Source organism: Gorilla gorilla, chromosome 9, assembly GCF_029281585.2.
Source record: "Gorilla gorilla gorilla isolate KB3781 chromosome 9, NHGRI_mGorGor1-v2.1_pri, whole genome shotgun sequence".
NCBI classification, from domain to species: domain Eukaryota; kingdom Metazoa; phylum Chordata; class Mammalia; order Primates; family Hominidae; genus Gorilla; species Gorilla gorilla.
The window spans coordinates 53,150,316-53,170,907 of NC_073233.2; the positions used below are offsets into that span (position 1 = coordinate 53,150,316).

Genomic DNA, 20,592 nt, shown 5'->3' on the forward strand with positions numbered 1-20,592 from the left:
CCTCTTGAGAGCAGGATGTCTCCGTTTTAGGACCTCATTAAAAATGAACCACAGAAATTTGTATAAATAATTTGATAATATCAACAGCAGTGATGTTCTTTTATATATAATATGATCCTTCCTAATAGAATGACTCAGAATATAAAATACATTTAAAAGCAAGTCTACATCGAAGTATACAGAGTTAACATACCTTTGCTTTAGAGGATAATCCTGGAGCTTTGGCCTTTTTTGGATCAGGTTTGGGTTCTGTACTGCTGGAAATACAATCTTCAGCAGGTGCTTTGAGGAAAAAAATATATATATACTATAAACTTTAATGTCATTTTATTTTGGACAGGTTAAATATATAATGATGACGAGGAAGCTTGCAGTCTTAAATGTATCAATTTATATGATGTTTTCAGTTAGTTTTTTTTTTTTATGAGACAGGATTTTGCTCTATCTCCCAGGCTGGAGTACAGTGGTGCCTTCACGGTGCTCACTGCAGTCCTGACCTCCTGGGCTCAATGAATTCTCCCACCTCAGCCTCCGTAGTAGCTGGGACTACAGGCCCGTGCCACCGCACCCAGCTAATTTTCTTTGTAATTTTTGTGGAGACAGGGTTTCGCCATGTTGCCCAGGCTGGTCTCAAACTCCTGGGCTCAAGCAATCCACCCACCTTGGCTTCCCAAAGTGCTGGGATTACAGGCATGAGTCACTGTGCCTGGCTTAGATTTTTTTTTCCTAATAATTTTTCTCCCAAAATCTCTCTTTAAGCATAAGAGAGAAATTAATTCAGAAAATCTGTATCTCATTTACCAACATTTAAACTGTAGTTTCATTTGTTTGTTTAGAGACAGGGTTTCTGTCACACAGACTAGAGTGCAATAGCACGTTCAGGGCTCAATGCAGCCTTGACCTCCCTGGCTAAAACAGTCCTCCTACCTCAGCCTCCTGAATAGCTGGGACTACAGGCGTGCACCACCAAGCCCAACTAATTAAAACAACTTTTTTGTTTTTTTAGAGACAGGGTCCCACTATGTTGCCCAGGCTGGTCTTGACCTCCTTGTCCTCTCAAAGTGGTGGAATTACAGGCGTGAGCCACCATGCCCAGCCCAGACTGATACTTTCTTAAAGGTAAAGACATCTTTGATATTCAGTATCTGCTACATAGCAAGATTTCAATAAAAACTGAATATGTACTTTAATAAAGAGTTTTACACAGGTAAAAATTTTTTTTTTTTTGAGACTAGTTCTGGCTCACCCAGGCTGGAGTGCAGTGGTGCGATCGTGGCTCATTGAAGCCTCAACCTCCTGAGCTGAAGCGATCCTCCCACCTCAGCCTCCTGGGTAGCTGGGACCACAGGTGTGCGCCACCAAGACTAGCTAATTTTTGTAATTTTTGTAGAGATGGAGTTTTGCCATGTTGCTCAGGCTGTAAAATTTCTAACTTTATAGCATCAACAATTTCTATTCCACTAAATTCAAGAATATTGTTTTGTTTAAGCAGTAAGTCTAAAAATGAATTGGTCACAGGTTATATATTATCAAATTTTATTTATTTTTATTTATTTATTTTGAGACAGAGTCTTGCTCTGTCCCCCAGGCTAAAGTGCACTGGCGTGATCTTGGCTTACTGCAACCTCTGCCTCCCGGATTCAAGCGATTCTCCTGCCTCAGCCTCCTGAGTAGCTGGGATTACAGGTATGCACCACCACACCCAGCTAATTTTTGTATTTTTAGTAGAGGTGGGGTTTCTCCATGTTGGCCAGGCTGATCTCAAACTCCTGACTTCAATGATCCACTGGCCTTGGCCTCACAAAGTGCTGGGATTACAAGCATGAGCCACTGTGCCCAGCCTATTACGGAATTTTAATATCAGGATAAAGAAATCAAGAATTATCCCTTAAAGAAGGTTAATAAAGTGGATTAAGCTAGATTCTCCCAATTCCTCTTCTAATTATAGTATCCAGGAGCAGAAAATAGTTGTGGAAATGTAGGATGCAACACTTCAGAAAGGACTATTTTAATGTGCTATTCCAAAACTCCTTTTGGGATCGGGTGTGGTGGTTCAAGCCTGTAAGTCCAGCACTTTAGGAGACTGAGATGGGAGGATCGCCTGAGGCCAGGAGTTTGAGACCAACCTGCGCATCACAACAAAACCTCATCTCTATAAAAAGTAAAAAATTTAGCCAGGTGTGATGGTGCATGCCTGTAGTCCCAGCAACTTGGGAGGATGAGGCAGAAGGAACACTTGAGCCCAGGAGTTCGAGGTTGCAGTGAGCTATGATCACGCCACTACACTCCCTCGTGGGTGACAGACCAAGACGCCATCTCTAAAAAAAAAACAAAACAAAAACAAAAAAAACGTTTTAGAATTAGAAACCAAATTAGTCACCTTTGTACCCTTAGTACAGTTCCTGGCATAAAATAGGTACTTGACTACTTGACAAGTGTTTGTGAAAGGAAAGTAAGCAGAGAAGGAAGGAGAGCTTGGATCTACACTGTAAGGAAATGTGATTTAAAAAAGACAAGGCTGAATGTCTTTTTAAGAGTTCCTCAGGGCTATTTCCTTCCCCTTTAACCTTCTTAAGATAGAGTTACCTGATGCAGGCTGGAATTTGGCTGGAGCGGACCCTCCCATTGGTTTAGAAGTTGCTTTAGTGGGTGGAGCAGGCTTGGCTGGCATGTTAACTTTGGCTTTCTCTAGCATGGCCAATACCTGGTCTTTAGAAGTTGGCTAGAGAGACAAAATGACATAAAAAGTGAGAGGTCACATAAATGATAAAGTCATACAAAGCTTATGAACAAATCCTCTGTCAAACAAATGATTGAGCTCCTAGTTTTGAAATACCACTGAAGTAAGGGAGGCAGTACATGGTGTCAGAGAAGTCACACACATTATGAAGTCACACTAAGGTAGGTATCATTCTAGAAGGTCACAGTTTTCACCCCTGTGAGGTCAGCAGATTTTTACTTCTACACTGCTTAATATTTTATTTTTGCTTGTTACGATTTCAAATTGAGACTCACAGGAGGTAATATGGTTTTTTCCTCATATAAATTCATGTTTAATATATATATATTTTTAAGACAGAGTTTCTCTCTTGTTGCCCAGGCTGGAGTGCAGTGGCACAATCTCAGCTGATTGCAACCTCTGCCTCCTGGGTTCATGCGATTCTCCTGCCTCACCCTCCCAAGTAGCTGGGATTACAGGCATGTGCCACCAAACCCGGCTAAATTTTGTTTTTGTAGAGATGGGGTTTCACCATGTTGGCCAGGCTGGTCTTGAACTCCTGACCTCAGGTGATCCACCTGTCTCGGCCTCCCAAAGTGTTGGGATTACAGGCGTGAGCCACCGTGCCCGGCCCATGTTAAATATATTTTTTAATAGTTTTTAACAGCAGTAGCAGCAACAAGAAGTAATACCTTTAGTTTCCCAGTAGCCTTGGCCATTTTTTCATATCCTAAATGCATCATGAAGAATGGCAAGGCATCTTGGGCCTTCTTTCGCACATCTCCATTTCGATCTTCTAGGCAGGAGTAGAGATGAGGAACACAAAGGATAAGGTCTGTAGGGGTGGAACGAAGAGTAGGTAGTTTCTCAGCCAGCCAGCCCAGAAGCTGCCAAAAGAAATAAAGACTAGTTACACACTTCAAATGAAGACTGTTATCATTTATGATCTCAGGCTTACTGATTTCATTAGTCTCAAGCACTGAATTAGCTTTCACACTATAACTTTCCAATATGAAATCAGTACTTTTCATAATTCAAGAACTGTGCTATATTTAAATAACATATGCAATGATGACAATCATCTTTAAGATAAGGACACATTTCTTTGGACTATATTTGGGTATTAAATTATAAAGCTTTAATACATCTTAAAGATGAAAAACTTTTACTTATCTCCCTTTAGTTCTGAAAAATATTTAGCTAGAAGACCCAAAGCACTTATTGTGATCAGAAGGTTACAAATTTTACGAAGACTTCTTATTTTTTGCCTTATGTTGACATTTTTCTTCTCTATATCCCTAAAATAGTTCATATTTGTATTTTTCATTTTTGAGACAAGGTTTCACTCCCGTCACCCAGGCTGGAGGGCAATGGCATAATCTTGGCTCGCAGGCCAGTGGGATTGGCTTTAGTCATGCAGCACAATTCCTTGGAGATTTATCTGAATTATTGTATTTACCAGCAGTTTGTTCTTAATTGCTAAATAGTATTCCATGTATGGATGTACAAGAGATTTGTTTAACCATTCACCTACTGAAAGGTATCTGAACTGTTTCTAGTTTTTGGCTATTATGCAGTAAAATGCTCTACCCTTGAGCTATAGTCCCAGTTTTTGGCTACTATGATTGAAGTTGTTATGAATATTTGTACATAGATTTTTGTATGGACATAAATTTTCATTTTTCTGAAATAAATGTCCAAGAGTGCAATTGCTGGCTCATATAGTAACTGCACGTTTAGTTTTATAAGAAAATACCAAACTATTTCCTGAAGTAGTTGTACCATTTTACATTTCCAGCAGCAATGCATGACTGTTTAGGTTTCTCCAGCATTTCACGTTACCATTATTTTTAATTTTAGCAATTCTGATGATTGTATAGTGATATTTCAACACAGTTTTAATTTGCATTTCCCTGGTTGCTAATAACACTGAGCATCTTTTTTTTTTTTTTTGAAATCAAGTCTTGCTCTTGTCACCCAGGCTGGAGTGCAATGGCATGATCTCAGCTCACTACTCACAGGCTTGGCCATGGATACCCATTTTCTGATTTTTCTGTTGTTGTTGTTGTTACTGTTGAGTTTTCAGAGTTCTTTATATATTCTAGATATTAGTCCTTTATTGGATACTGGCTTACAAATCTTTTCTGTTGTTCTGTAGCTTGTTTTATTATTTTCATGTGGTTTTTTTTGCAGAGTAAAAGTTTTTAATTTTCATGTGGTCCAATTTATCAACTTTCCTTTTATGGATTATGGTTTTGGTTTTAAGTCTAAGAATTCTTTGCCAGCCTCCCATCCTGGAGATCTTCTAGTTTGCACTTAAAAGTTCTATAGTTTTATGTTTTAAATTTAAGTCCATAATCTGTTTTGAGACAGTGAGGTTTAGGGTGAGGTTCATTTTTTTGTTTATGGATGTCCAATTGCTCCAGAATCATTTGTTGAAAAGACTATACTTCCTTCACGGAATTATTTTTGTAGCTTTGTAAAAAATTAGTTGATATTAGTGTGGGTCTATTTCTGGGTTCTCTCTGTTGTTCCAATGATCTACGTGTCTATCTCCACCCCATCCTCCTGCTACCACTATCACAGTGTCTTGATTACATTAGCTAATTGTAAAGAGATTCCTCTTTTTTTTTTTTTTTTTTTTTGTTTTTGAGACGGAGTCTTGCTCTGTCACTCAGGCTGGAGTGCAGTGGCACGATCTTGGCTCACTGCAACCTCTGCCTCCCGGGTTCAAGTGATTCTCCTGCCACAGCCTCTCGAGTAGCTGGGACTACAGGCGCATGCCACCACACCCAGCTAATTTTTGTATTTTTGGTAGAGACGGGGTTTCACCATGTTTGCCAGGATGGTCTCGATCTCTTGACCTCGTGATCTGCCCGCCTCGGCCTTCCAAAGTGCTGGGATTACAGGCGTGAGCCACCGCGCCTGGCCCTCACCATTAAGTTTCATGTTATCTGTAGAGGTTGTTATGCAGATGCTTATATCAAGTTGAGGTAATTCTCTTTCATTACTGACTTGCTAAGAGTTTTTAATCATGAATGCATGTTGGATATGTCAAATGCCTTTTTTGCATCAGTTGATATAATCACAAATTCTGTTATTCTGTTGTTATGATTACTCTGATGGATTTTTGAATGCTCTATTTTTTTTTTTTTTTGAGACGAAGTTTCGCTTTTGTCGCCCAGGCTAGAGTGCAATGACGCGATCTTGGCTCACTGCAACCTCCGCCTCCTGGTTCAAGTGATTCTCCTGTCTCAGCCTCCTGAGTAGCTGGGATTAGAGGCGCCCACCACCATGCCCAGCAAATTTTTCTATTTTTGGTAGAGACAGGGTTTCACCATGTTGGCTAGGCTGGTCTTGAACTCCTGACCTCAGGTGATCCACCCACCGTGGCCTCCCAAAGTGCTGGGATTACAGGCGTGAGCCACTGCAACTGGACTTTTTTTTTTTTTTTTTTTGAGATGGAATCTTGCTCTGTTACCCAGGCTGGAGTGCAGTGGTGTGATCTCAGCTCACTGCAACCTCTGCCTCCTGGATTCAAGCGATTCTTCTGCCTCAGCCTCCCGAGTAGCTAGGATTATAGGCCCGCACCACCACACCCAGCTAATTTTTTGTATTTTTAGTAGAGACAGGGTTTCACCATGTTGGGTAGGCTGGTCTCCAACCCCTGATCTCAAGTGATCTGCTTGCTCGGCCTCCCAAAGTGCTGGGATTACAGGCATGAGTCACTGCACCCAGCCTCTATTTTTATGTTCTGATTAAAACCTCTGATTTTAATAAGAGCTATTTATGACAAACCCACAGCCAATATCATACTGAATGGGCAAAAGCTGGAAGGATTCCCTTTGAAAACCGGCATAAGACAAGGATGCCCTCTCTTACCACTCCTTTTCAATATATTATTGGAAGTTCTAGCCAGGGCAATCAGGCAAGAGAAAGAAATAAGGGTATTGAAATAGGAAGAGAGGAAGTCAAATTATCTCTGTTTGCAGATGAACATGATTGCATATTTACAAAACCCCATCCTCTCAGCCCAAGAACTCCTTAAACTGATAAGCAACTTCAGCAAAGTCTCAGGATACAAAATCAATGTGTGAAAATCACAAGCATTCCTATACGCCAATAATGGACAAACAGAGAGCTAAATCATGAGCAAACTCCCATTCACAATTGCTACAAAGAAAATAAAATACCTAGGAATACCTCTTCAAGGAGAACTACAAACCACTGCTCAACAAACACAAACAAATGGAAGAACATTCCATGCTCATGGATAGGAAGAATCAATATCATGAAAATGGCCATACTGCCCGAAGTAATTTATAGATTCAGTGCTATTCCCATCAAGCCACCAATGACTCTCTTCACAGAATTAGAAAAAACTACTTTAAATTTCATATGGAACCAAAAAAGAGCCTGTATAGCCAAGACAATCCTAAGTAAAAAGAACAAAGCTGGAGGCATCATGCTACCTGATTTCAAATTATACTACAAGGCTACAGTAACCAAAACAGCATGGTACTGGTACCAAAACAGATATATAGACCAATGGAACAGAACAGAGGCCTCAGAAATAACACCACACATCTACAACCATCTGATCTTTGACAAACCTGACAAAAAACAAGAAATGGGGAAAGGATTCACTATTTAATAAATGGTATTGGGAAAACTGGTTAGCCATATGCAGAAGACTGAACTGGACCCCTTCCTTACACCTTATACAAAAATTAACTCAAGATGGATTAAAGATTTAAACCTAAGACCTTAAACCATAAAAACCCTAGAAGAAAACCTAGAATACCATTCAGGACATAGGCATGGACAAAGACTTTGTGACTAAAACACCAAAAGCAATCGCAACAAAAGCCAAAATTGACAAATGGGATCTAATTAAATTAAAGAGCTTCTGCACGGCAAAAGAAACTATCATCAGAGTGAACAGGCAACCTACAGAACGGGAGAAAATTTTTGCAATCTATCCATCTGACAAAGGGCTAATATCCAGAAGCTATAAGGAACTAAAACAAATTTATAAGAAAAAAACAAACAACCCCATCAAAAAGTGGGCGAAGGATATGAACAGAAACTTTTCAAAAGAAGACATTTATGTGGCCAATAAACATATGATAAAGATCATCACTGGTCATTAGAGAAATGCAAATCAAAACACAATGAGATACCATCTCATGCCAGTTAGAATGGCGATCATTAAAACAACAGATGCTGGAGAGGATGTGGAGAAACAGGAACCACTTTTACACTGTTGGTTGGAGTGTAAATTAGTTCAATCATTGTGGAAGACAGTGTGGCAATTCCTCAAGGACCCAGAACTAGAAATACCATTTGACCCAGCAATCCCATTACTGGGTAATACCCAAAGGATTATAAATCATTCTACTATAAAGACACATGCATACGTATGTTTATAGCAGCACCATTCACAATAGCAAAGACTCGGAACCAACCCAAATGCCCATCATGTTAGACTGGATAAAGAAAATGTGGCACATATACGCCATGGAATACTATGCAACCATAGAAGAAGAATGAGTTCGTGTCCTTTGCAGGGACATGGATGAAGCTGGAAACCGTCATTCTCAGCAAACTAACATAGGAACAGAACACCAAACACCGCAATTTCTCACTTGTAAGTGGGAGTTGAACAATGAGAACATACGGGCACAGGGAAGGGAACATCACACACTGGGGCCTGTCGGGGGTTAGCGGGGCAAGGGGAGGGATAGCATTAGGGGAAATACCTAATGAAGATGACGGCTTGATGGATGCAGCAAACCACCATGGCACATGTATACCCATGTAACGAACCTGCATGTTCTGCACATGTATCCCAGAGCTTAAATAATAATAAAAAAAAACACAAAACCTCTGATTTTACCATTTAAATGTTTAAGAAAAGGGAAAAATTCCACAAAAAGCCTAGTCCTCTAAAAAGCGTTATTGATAAAGAAGCATGTGAAAGGAAAAAATGGAAGCACATGAATACAAAGGCCCCAGGAATGTGATTTCATTTTATTAACTGTTTTATAATGAAACTCATTCTAACCATAAATGCGTATTTATCAGACAGGCCCAAGCCCCTATGGAAGTAAATGACATGAGTAATGCACATGATTAATTTATGATACTAACCTCTTGCCTCAAGAAAGGATTTTCCTTTTTGAGCTCTTCAGAAAGATCTTCTCCTTCCAGCCATTCCTTCATGCCAGTCTGTTCTGCCCAAGCATTCACAGTCGCTAGGGCAGCAGCTCGAACATTGTTCTAAATGGAGAAGATAATCAGCAAAAATAATATCTACTACAGTTTGGAGGTAGGGGGTGATCACTGTTGCTTTATGAACATGAACAATGGAGGGTTATCTAAGGCCCACATGAACATACATGAAACCATCTTCTCTGAAACAGAAACTAGTTCTATGATTGTACTAAAACTCCAAAGTAAAGTAGAAATATAAAACTCCAAATTGTAAAACTTGTGTACTCAGTTAATCAGGCAAAACAGTGAGTGATCTGGGCATAAAATATCATGTAAGAAGAATAACTCTTATATTTTGTTTCCTGAGTAGTTGGGGGCATTTACGTCCATGTCTGTCTGCTAAAGAATGAAATTCTAAATGTTAAAGACATCATAATGGTTAAGACTGAAACTGCTAATAAATTGACTGAAAATTAGTTATATTTTTATATTAATTTACATTAATATTAAAAGCACAAATTATATTAAATTAAATAAAGTTCCTCAAGTTAAATAAATTATACAACAGTATAGAGATATTCAAATATTTAGTCTAGGGCTAAACATTGTAACCTTCAATGATATTTCAGTGACTTCTAGAACTATGAAACTACAAATATCTTGCTGAACTACTAGAAGATCCCACTCTAATAGTTCAGAAAAATAAAAGTAGAAAATAACTTAATGAACTCCAAATTCACATATTTATTCGCCATAGCAAAATGTTACACAATTATGTTATAATCATAATAGCAACCATTTACTGTGTGCATACTATATGAGACAGGCACAATAAAATGTACCTTACATACAGACTCATTTAATTCTGTAAGAAAGAAATTTCACAGATAAAGAAACTGACCCTCAACGAAGACAGCTTATCTAAAAGTCACAAAACTAGTAAGTGATACCTGGTCACCTTAATACTGCCTGGAAGATAAAAATGTTTACTGTTTTTCCTCTAATATTTTCATCTTTATAAAGCTTATCAGGTCTTTACATGACTCTAAAAAGAGAATTATCTTTAACCCAAGAATATGGCTGGCCTATTCCAGAATGGAGCCATGGTGAAAAGAGTTAGGTTTACCTTGCTGTCTCCAAGGACTGTGATGATAGGGATGCCTAAATTTTTTACATGTTGCTTAATATTTGGGCCCATGGCTACTGCCAGTTGTTGCAGGATATTCAGCGTTTGCTGTACCTGAGTGGAAAGAGCCAATACTTTATGTTGAAACTATAAGCAAGTTGTGTGCAAACTTCCGTAAATTTGCTGCTATACTGTCAATACAGCAGGAGATTTCTGGCCTACTCAAGAGACAGAGACACTGGCTTGTCATGCTATTCTACTTAGATTATTCTAATTAATTTTTAGGCAGTGGCCTTTTTATCATCAGTTCGTAAAACTAGATTATCAGAATTTTAGACCAGAGATCATAGTACTTTACAACTTTAAGGTAAAACCTAGTTTAAGGAAATCCTGACATAAAAATCCACATTTAAAAATCAGAAATCATTATGTTTACATGTATTACAAGCAGTTTTATACAAATATATTCAATATTGGATTCCTGCAAAAAGCAAATTCTGAGACTCATAAAAATTTGATGAATAAATCTGCCAACTACCATCACATCTTGAGATACACTTAATAAATTAAAGGCAGCTATTTCTAGTTCAAAGCAAATAAAGTAACCACTTATTTTTTGCAAGTGAAGGCTACACTTAAAAGGTAACTCCTGCAGCAGTGGGGAGGGGAGATAAAAAGAACAGCCGTATGCTCTACATACCAAGATTTTATTTGAATCATTGAGTCGACCCTTCAAGGCAGTTGGAAGTTCACCTATATTCGGTTGGATAAATTTTGCGTCATTAATAATACCTGCCACTTCATCTAGGCCTTCTTTCCTAATCTTCCAATTCTTATCACCAATCTTAGATACCAACTCTGAAGTGATTTTATCACTGAAAAACAGAAAATAACCTTTAATTCCAGACTCCAAAAAAATGATGATATCACGTTAAGTTCCCCTCACTGAATTCAAAAAGAAGACAACATTCTGAATTCAATACAATGAATGAAATAAACCATTTCACAGACTGGAACCTACCTGATCTCCGTCCTCGGCAAAAGATCAACGACATCATTGCTCCCGTCATCTGGTTCATCTCCATCTTCTGCTTCATCTGTACCACTTGTGCTATGCTTGGAAATTCCTCTGGTTGGAGCAGGTGGACTTTGTCCCTGCATCTATACACAAATGAATGAGTAAGGCTAATGAAATTTATATAGGATATGGGAGCAAACAAATTAGAGAGGGTGCCTGTGTCAAACTCTCATTCCTTTATAATACCTATTTACACAGTAGGTAATTTGACTACTACCTAGATTACAATTTTGAGACCATATGTCAAAAGGTATTTTTATACAAAACCTACTAGAAGGCCGGGTGTGGTGGCTCACACTTATAATCCCAGTAGTTTGGGAGGCCAAAGCGGGTGGATCATCTGAGGTCAGGAATTCAAGACCAGCCTGGCTGATACAGTGAAACCTCGTCTATACTAAAAATACAAAAATTAGCCTGGCATGGTGGCACGTGCGTGTAATCCCAGCTTCCCAGCTGAGGAGGCTGAGGCAGGAGAATTGCTTGAACCTGGAAGGTGGAGGTTGGAATAAGCCCAGGAAGCGCCATTGTACTCCAGCCTGGGCAACAAGAGTGAAACTCCATCTCAAAACAAACAAACAAACAAAACAACCCAAAAACAAAACACACAAAACATAAAAAAATTTTTTTTTTCTTTTTGAGACAGAATCTTGCTCTGTCACCCAGGCTGGAGTGCAGTGGCATGATCTTGGTTCACTGCAACCTATGCCTCCCGGGTCGAAGTGATTCTTATGCCTCAGCCTCCTAAGTAGCTGGGATTCCAGGGCGTGCTACCACACTCGGCTGACTTTTGTATTTTTAGTAGAGACGGAGTTTCGCCATGTTGGCCAGGCTGGTCTCAAACTCCTGACCTCAAGTGATCTGCCCGCCTTGGCCTCCCAAAGTGATGGGATTACAGGCATGAGCCACCAAGCCCGGCCAAAATCATCAATTTCTTATGAACTCTTCCATGGATACTTTATTGTGCATAAAAGCAAATACATACGTATTCTTCATTCCAGAAAGACAGTCTCAGTATGTTGCCCAGGCTGGAGTGCAGTGGCTATTCATAGTTGTGATCCCACTACTGATCTGCACTGGAGTTTTGACCTGCTCTGTTTCTTTCTTTCTTTTCTTTTGAGAAAAGGTCTCTCTGTGTGGCCTAGGCCCGAGTACAGTGGTACAAACATGGCTCACTGGAGCCTCAACCTCCTAGGCTCAGGTGATCCTCCCACCTTGGCCTCCTGTGTAGCTGGGACCACAGGCATGTGCCACTATGCCTGGCTAATTTTTTGATTTTTTTTTTGTAGAGAAGGTCTCATTTTGTTGCCCAGGCTGGTCTTAAACTCCTGGGCTCAGGGGGTCCTCCTGCCTTGGCCTCCCAAAGTGCTGGAATTACAGGCATGAACCACTGCACCTGGCCGACCTGCTCTGTTTCTGATCTGGGCCAGTTCACCTCTCCTTGGGCAACTGGTGGTCTCAGCTCCTGGGAGGTCACAATACTAATGCTGAACTTAGTGTGGACACCCAACTGGCATAGCACACTACAGCCCAAAACATCTGTACTTAAGCAATCCTCCTTCCTCAGGCTTCTGAGTAGCTGGGACTACAGGCGTGCACCACCACACCCAACAGTTTAGTCTTAATGAGATTCTCAAGTCCACTAACAGACTGTATCATTTGTGGAAATTCTACCTTCTCAAATTCTGCATCTATCTGGGATAGGAGGGCAGGCTTCTCATCCTCAAAGAACATTCGCAAAGAGGGACCAACATACAGATACATCACGCCAAGCAGGGTTATGGCAGCAGTCCTCACAGCCTGCCAGACAGAAGAAAAATAACTTTTTAAATCACAAAGATGGCAATAATAACTTTTTAAATCCACAAAGATGGCAATACTGCCCTATATATGTTGTTATGTACTCACTGGGTTTGTTGCAGCAAGAGCTGTCTTCACATTGCTAATGAAAGCTTTGACATTCAACCTAGAAGAAACATTTAGAATTAAAAGCAAACAAATGAAACCCTCAAAATACTCAATAGAGTTTTATAAAGCCAGACTCTAGGACTGGCTCCCTTTGGCAAAGTTCTCACTTTTTCTCTTCCTACACTAACTTTATTTTATTTTATTTATTTGAGACAGAGTCTTGCTCTGTCACCTAGGCTACAGTACAGTACATGATAGCTCACTGCAACCTCTGCCTCTCTGGTTCAAGCGATTCTCATGCCTCAGCCTCCTGAGTAGCTGAGATTACAGGTGTGTAACACCATGCCCAGCTAATTTTGTTTGTTTGTTTGTTTTTAGTAGAGACAGGGTTTCACCATGTTGGCCAGGCTGGTCTCGCACTCCTTACCTCAAGTGATCTGCCTGCCTCAGCCTCCCAAAGTGCTGGGATTACAGGCATGAGCTACCATACCCAGCCTCCTACACTAACTTTAAAGTGAGCTTTAAATACTATCTATAGGCTGACAATCCTATTATGCTTAATTACAACACCTAAATCCAATCTTGAACTCTCTCCTGAACTCCAGATTCACATCATCCAGCTGCCTTTGTGATATTTCCATTTGTATGCCTGGAAGACAGCCTACATCTAATATATTGAAACCAAACTCCTGATTGTCCTCACTCCAGTCCCAAAACCTGTTCCTCCCAGAGTCTTCTACACCTCAGTAAAGAGCCACATTTTTCTTCCAGTTATTCAGGCTATCCTTGACTTTTTGAAGTTATCCCTGACTTGTCTCTCTCTTGTTCTATTCTACTTTTTAAATATCTTATCAGTTATAACACTTCCACTTCTACAATCTATGTCCAAGCCACCAGAATTTCTCGACAGGATTATTCCAATAGCCTACTAATTCATCTTCCTGTCTTTGATCTCCTCTCTGTCTTCTCTGACAACAGTCAGAATATGAACCTGTTACTCTTCTCCTCAAAAGCCCCTAATGCCTTCCCAACTTATTCAAAATGTTGAGGCCCCACATGACCTGGCCCCTATTCTTTCTCTAGCTTTATCTCCTACCACTTCCTACCCACTCACTCATTGTCCTACAGCTACATTCTGAAGAAAATACACTCCTTGCTATTTTAAATACATCACATGTACTCCTACCACAGAGCTTTTGGCATTTGCTCTTCCCTTGGTCTAGAATGCTCCTCTCTGATTATCACAGCTTGCTCTCTCATGTCCTGGTCTCTACTCAAATGTCATTTTTTCAGGAAGAACTCTTCAACTACTATATAGAAAACAACACCATCTAAACTATACCACATTATTCCATTTAACCCTTCATCCTGCTTTACATAAACATATATATGTAAAAAAAAAATAGATATATATTTTTTGAGATGGAGTTTTGTTCTTGTTGCCAAGGCTGGAGAGCAATGGCATGATCTTGGCTCACTGCAACCTCTGCCTCCTGGGTGCAAGCGATTCTCCTGCCTCAGCCTCCTGAGTAGCTGGGATTACAGGCGTGCACCACCACACCCAGCTAATTTTGTATTTTTAGTAGAAGCAGGGTTTCTCCATGTTGGTCAGGCTGGTCTCGAACTCCTGACCTCAGGTAATCTGCACACCTCAGCCTCCCAAAGTTCTGGGATTACAAGCATGAGCCACCGCGCCCGGCCTGCCTGCCTCTCTGTCTCTGTCTCTCTCTCTCTCTATATATTTTTTTAACTGTTTATTACCTATCTTTCTTTACTCAAATGTAACTCCCATGAAACAGAAATTTATTTTCATTCATGATGTATTCTGAAGGACTGGAACAAACAATTGGAACATTGTAGTGGCCAATATGTAATTGTTTAATAAATGAATAAATGAAAGATCATAACAAAAAAGAGGAAAATATATGGCTTTTATAAATGACATGCCAAGAGATTTGTGTTATATCAAAGACTATACAATTAAGAGGAATTATAACAATACCCTCAACTATGGGCGAACACCACAGATAATAACATAACAAACCGTTCTTTGTTATTTGAGTAACTTCTAGAGTAGTGTTTTTTCAATCAGTAGAACTCAAAATACCCTTTTACAAGATATTAACAGGCATGTTGCAAAATGTAGCATGGCACAGAGAAAGGTAACATAGTATAGCAGCTACATCATTCTTTCTCCAAACCAGAATGCATGGATTAAAATCTTGGTTTTGCCACTTTCCTAACTATGATGGGCCCAAATTACTTAAACTTTCTGTGCCTTAGTCCTCATCTATAAGATAGGGATAATGTAATACCTCACTTAGTTGTTATGATGATTAAATCAAATGAATTATGATTTAGAAAGTGCTTTTTAAAAGTACCTGGGATAAAGTAAACTGTATAAAGTTTTGTTTTAAATAAACAACCGTGCTCTATAAGCAAATAAGTTTGGGAACGGCGGGTTAAACAAAGTTAAACAAGCTCTTCTATTGCAGGATTTCTGACAGCATTTAATTCGCCAAGGCATACTATAGGTCTTTAAATAAATGTAATTATATACAGAAATTTCCTAATGTATTTGACTAGATATTCTTGGAACTGGATTTTCTGTGGGACAGCTATTAATGCTTAAGGAAAAATAATGTAGAGAACTCTTTCAGTGAATATCAAAAAGCAGGAACACAAGCCAATATAGACCTTTGAGAACAAAGGTAATTTTCTTTTATATAAATGAGACAATCCAGCTCTCACTCTTCAGAAATAAACAGCAATAGCTATGACAAATCACGACTTAGAGACTGACAGAACATTTAACTATTTTCCACTTGATTTCGTTCTGACTTACCCAGAAAAACCAAATTCTTTTATGGCATTTGATAGCCAATTCAGAGTTTCTGACTGATTTTTGGGATTCTTTTGTGAGAAAGCCATTGACACAACCTGAAACGGGAAAAACAACAGATCTGTGTTTTATCTCGTATTTCTTATAGAAATACAGCACGACATTAAGGCAGATGTGCATTAAACATAGTTTTCTGACACTAAAACAACTGCAAGAATGCCTTAGGAACAAGAGTGAACCTACACAAGAGAATGAGGTGAAATGATAGTAGGACTAAAGGCATTCTGGACTATTTATAGCTTTGCAGCAACTACTCTGCATTATAATGTATTTTTTTTTTTTTAGAGACAGGGTCTTGCTCTGTCACCCAGGAGTACAGTGGCACAATCATCAATCATTGCAGCCTCAACCTCGTGGGCTTTCACCTTCTATAGAATTTTTTGTTTATTTGTTTTGAGACAGTCTCACTCTGTTGCCCAGGCTGGAGTACAGTGGCGTGATCTCGGCTCACTGGCACGTCTGTCTCCCGGGTTCAAGTGATTCTCCTGCCTCAGTCTCCCTAGTAGCTGGCATTACAGGTGTGCACCACCACGCTTGGCTAATTTTTGTATTTTTGGTAGAGACGGGGTTTCACCATGTTGGCCAGGCTGCTCTCAAACTCCTGGCCTCAAGTCATCCTCCCGCCTCAGCCTCCCAAAGTGCTGGGATTGCAGGTGTGAGCCTCTGTGTCTGACCGAATATTTTTGACTAAGATAAATTTTCATCACTAGGCAATAGAGTATTTTTTAAGGTAAAAATAAAAATGCAGTATCAAAGGGCCGGGCATGGTGGCTCACACCTGTAATCCCAGCACTTTGGGAGGCCGAGGCAGGCAGATCACCTGAGGTCAGGAGTTCGAGACCAGCCTGGCCAACATGGCAAAATCCCGTCTCTATTAAAATTCAAAAATTAGGCAGGCGTGGTGGCAGATGCCTATAATCCCAGCTATGCGGGAGGCTGAAGCAGGAGAATCACTTGAACCCGGGAGGGTTGCAGTGAGCCGAGATTGCACCACTGCATTCCAGCCTGGGCGACAGAGTGAAACTCCATCTCAAAAAAAATGCAGTATCAAAAAAGATTTTACTTGAGAAGATAAAAACTAATGTTTAATTAGTAAGCTTAAAGTTTGGGGAAAAAATTGGGAAAAGTGGAGGAATAAGAGTTCTGTGTCACTAACCTGTTCAGCAGTCCATGGTAACATACAGGCTTCGGCTATTGCTGTCATAGCTTCTTTTGCATTGTTCCCACATTTCACATCTCCAATCTTGTCCACAAGGCCATCTAATACAACCTGAGCTGACGTTTTGGAAAAATTTCCCTTCTGGGCAATCAAAGCAACTATATGAAGCTTCATTTGCATCACCTGAACAAGGATAAGTATCATAAAGTTAAGAGCAAGCCAAGGACATTTATTTATTTACTTGTATTAACAGCATGTAACAGATATGACATGGTTAGGGACAGCTGGAAACACAACTAAAGTAAAATCAGGATTTTAAACAAATATGCAAAATAATTTGTATCCTTTAATTGTTACCAATTACTTAACTGACAGTGAAGAGAGGGAAAAAAAGCTACTCAGTGTTCCAAAATACTAACAAGTAATATTGCACAGAAAGTTTATTAATTGAAAAATCTGATTTTTAAATTTTCCTCCTCTTATGATTATTTGCATTTAGTACTGAATACACATCCTAAAATACACAACAAATTACTATACTGACTGCATAACTGAGAATTACTACTAGGGCTGCCTACAAAAACACTACAACCCTCTTATACACACATACAACACAGAACTTCAGAGATTTTAGAGAACTTGTTGGCTTTTAAGTAAAAGAATAAAAAGATCTGTGGAAAATAATTTAAAGATATTATTGTGATGGCAGACCTATGGGATTAAGGACCCCTTTGCTCATAAATATTTTTCTTTGTACTGTGTGAATATTTTAACTTTTTTTGTTAAGCCACTAGAAATCCTATTATACAGATTAATTTAGGTGACAAATACCATTTATTTATGTATTTATTTGACAGAATCTTGTTCTGTCACCCAGGCTGGAGCGCAGTGGTGAGATATCAGCTTACTGCAACCTCTACCTCCTGGGTTCAAGCGATTCTCATGCCTCAGCCTCCCAAGTAGCTGGGATTATTTACAGGCGCCCGCCACCACGCTTGGCTCATTTTTGTATTTTTAGTAGAGATGAGGTTTCACCATGTTGGCCGGGCTGGTCTCGATCTCCTGACCTCAAGTGGATCTCAAGTGGATCTCACCTCAGCCTCCCCAAGTGCTGGGATTACAGGCGTGAGCCACTGTGCCCAGCCACACAAACACCCTCTTTTAAAATGCAATTATCGCCTGGCTCATGCCCGTAATCCCAGCACTTTGGTAGGTTGAGGCGAGAGGAATGCTTGAGCCCAGGAGTTCAAGACCAGCCTGGTCAATATGGAGGGACCCCAGCTCTACAACAAGTACAAAAATTAGTTGGGTATGGTGGCCCTTGCCTGTAGTCCCAGCTACTTGGGAGGCTGAGGTGGGAGGATCACTTGAACCCAGGAGGCTGAAGCTGCAGAGAGACATGTTGACACCACTGCACTATCTAGCCTGGGCAAGAGAGTGAGACTTTGTCTCAAACCCCCAAAATGTGACATAGCAGGCATGTGAAAAAATAAAAATTTTAAAAATTAAAAAAAAAAATCCCAAACCAAAAAACAAACCAAAGAAATGTAATTATCTTGGGTGGGACTTCTGCAATTGTGGAGTCAATACCTCTGAAAAACTGATCTTCCTCAAAAGCAACAAAGAACACTGGCAAAAACTATCCAAATCAACTTATCTCACAACTCTGAAAATTAAATAAGGCTTGTAACAATACAAGAACCATTTAAAGAAAGGATGCTGAATTTCAGTAAGGACAGTGAGGTTTCTGGTGATTTAACCTGCCTTGCTCCCCTTTTCTTCCAGCTCCACAGTAGCCTTCAAAACCTGAAGTCTTGTAACCATGGCAACTATGAAAACCTAGAGCTGTGCAGCCACTGGCAGGTGGGGGGACAGCTCAAGTTTGGACCTCCTCAAAAAGTTCTGACCCAAAGTACTGTCTTGTCTGGCAGCTTCCTAGAAAAGCTCCATTTGAAGGTCCTGTTATTTGACTGGACTCTGGCTAGCTCAGTGGGAAAAGCCCTATCCCCAGGGATTTTGTTGAAAACAATGAGTGGCAACTGTTTAACATCTAACATCAGAACTGTGTAAGTCCATAATACCAGCTGGGGGAACCCAGCTTGGTCAAAAACATAAAAGGACCTAGGGAATAAGATATCCACAGAGGACTTTGAGAATCTAGAAGGTCATGCGAATATTCAAGGTTATGTGTATGCCCAGGAAAGACTGAAAAGGGCCCTAATCTCTGACTGACCTTCAAGACCTTGCTTAAAAAGTGAATTCCAGGGTAAAGCTGTAAAGTGCCTGAGTATCTCTGGCATGACCCAGCGCGCACACACACACAAACATACACACCATCCCCCTTGGCAGAGGGTGGGAGACAGATCATATTGGTTCAAGGCATTTAAGAAAATCTCTCCAGTCATTAGCTGGTCATTAAGTTAACCAAGGAGAGAGTCTTTGGTGGCTGAAAATCAAAATCACAATGAGATTACACTTCATACTGTCTATGAATTTGAGAAAAAAATTAGCGAGGTGTAGTGATGCATGCCTGTGGTCCCGACTACTTGGGAGGCTGAAGTGGGAGGATCTCTGGAGCCTAAGGTGTCAACACTGCAGTGAGCCACGTTTGCACCACCACACTCCAGCCCGGACAACTGAGTGAAGCCCTTTCTCAAAAAAAAAGAAGGTGGTGTGAGAGGAAGAGGGCACCTCAAGAATCTTTTAGAATATTTAGCCTTTGTGGAGCTGGCCTATACGAATAAGGTGCTATGTAACACAATGTAAGGGACACACAGTGTATGAGGGAGCTAAACATCCTAGACGGAAAACAAGAGGTGGCAGCAGAAGAGAAACCAAAAAGAGACTAGCAGGATGCCAATAATAAACCTGATACATTTCAAGTTTGTTTAGCATGAGGTCTATTGTATGTACATCTAGAAAAAGAGAAGGAAACTTTTTCTCATTTTCCTTCCTGCAGCACTTTCCTATACTTCCCTCTATACCCACCCCTTAGACTAATAACTTGGTACTGCTAAATTTCAGCTCTATTATCAGTTAATGGGGCTATACAATTGATTATGTGGTAAATTTTCACTGGCAATTTAAGGACTGCACTTATTTTTTATCCTATCAAATAAAAAAGCTATCTCACTGTTTACTTCTCCCTTGAATATGTAAAGATTGGATAAGGAGGCTTCTAGGCCTAAAAATGAGAAGAAAAAAATGCATATATCTAAATTATACAAATTATATATGGATGTATACATATTTACATATTTATACACATATAAATTCCTAATTATATAAAGTTATACAGTTGACCCTTGAACAACATGGGTTTGAACTGCAAAGATCCACTTATGCATGAATTTTCTTCTGCCTCTGCCACTCCTGAAACAGCAAGACAAACCCCTTTTCTTACTCTTTCTCCTCCTTCAGCCTATTCAACATCAAGATGATGGGAATTGAAGACCTTTATGATGATCCACTGCCACTTAATAAATAG

At 39.8% G+C, this 20,592-nt stretch overlaps 1 protein-coding gene across 8 annotated transcripts in view; it reads right to left on the reverse strand.

Moving 5' to 3' along the window:
- CKAP5 (cytoskeleton associated protein 5) overlaps nucleotides 1-20,592 on the reverse strand; it is a 102,429-nt gene that overhangs the window by 23,933 nt on the left and 57,904 nt on the right. For all 8 annotated transcript variants that reach the window (XM_019037172.4, XM_019037169.3, XM_055354808.2 and 5 more), the window contains exons 17-27: nucleotides 17,103-17,288; nucleotides 15,890-15,984; nucleotides 13,045-13,102; nucleotides 12,811-12,936; nucleotides 11,083-11,222; nucleotides 10,762-10,936; nucleotides 10,062-10,175; nucleotides 8,873-9,001; nucleotides 3,412-3,606; nucleotides 2,587-2,722; nucleotides 194-282 (exon numbers count right to left, since the gene is read on the reverse strand). In XM_019037172.4, coding sequence (XP_018892717.3) covers nucleotides 194-282; nucleotides 2,587-2,722; nucleotides 3,412-3,606; nucleotides 8,873-9,001; nucleotides 10,062-10,175; nucleotides 10,762-10,936; nucleotides 11,083-11,222; nucleotides 12,811-12,936; nucleotides 13,045-13,102; nucleotides 15,890-15,984; nucleotides 17,103-17,288 — 1,443 coding nt within the window. The remainder of the gene's footprint in view (nucleotides 1-193; nucleotides 283-2,586; nucleotides 2,723-3,411; nucleotides 3,607-8,872; nucleotides 9,002-10,061; nucleotides 10,176-10,761; nucleotides 10,937-11,082; nucleotides 11,223-12,810; nucleotides 12,937-13,044; nucleotides 13,103-15,889; nucleotides 15,985-17,102; nucleotides 17,289-20,592) is intronic.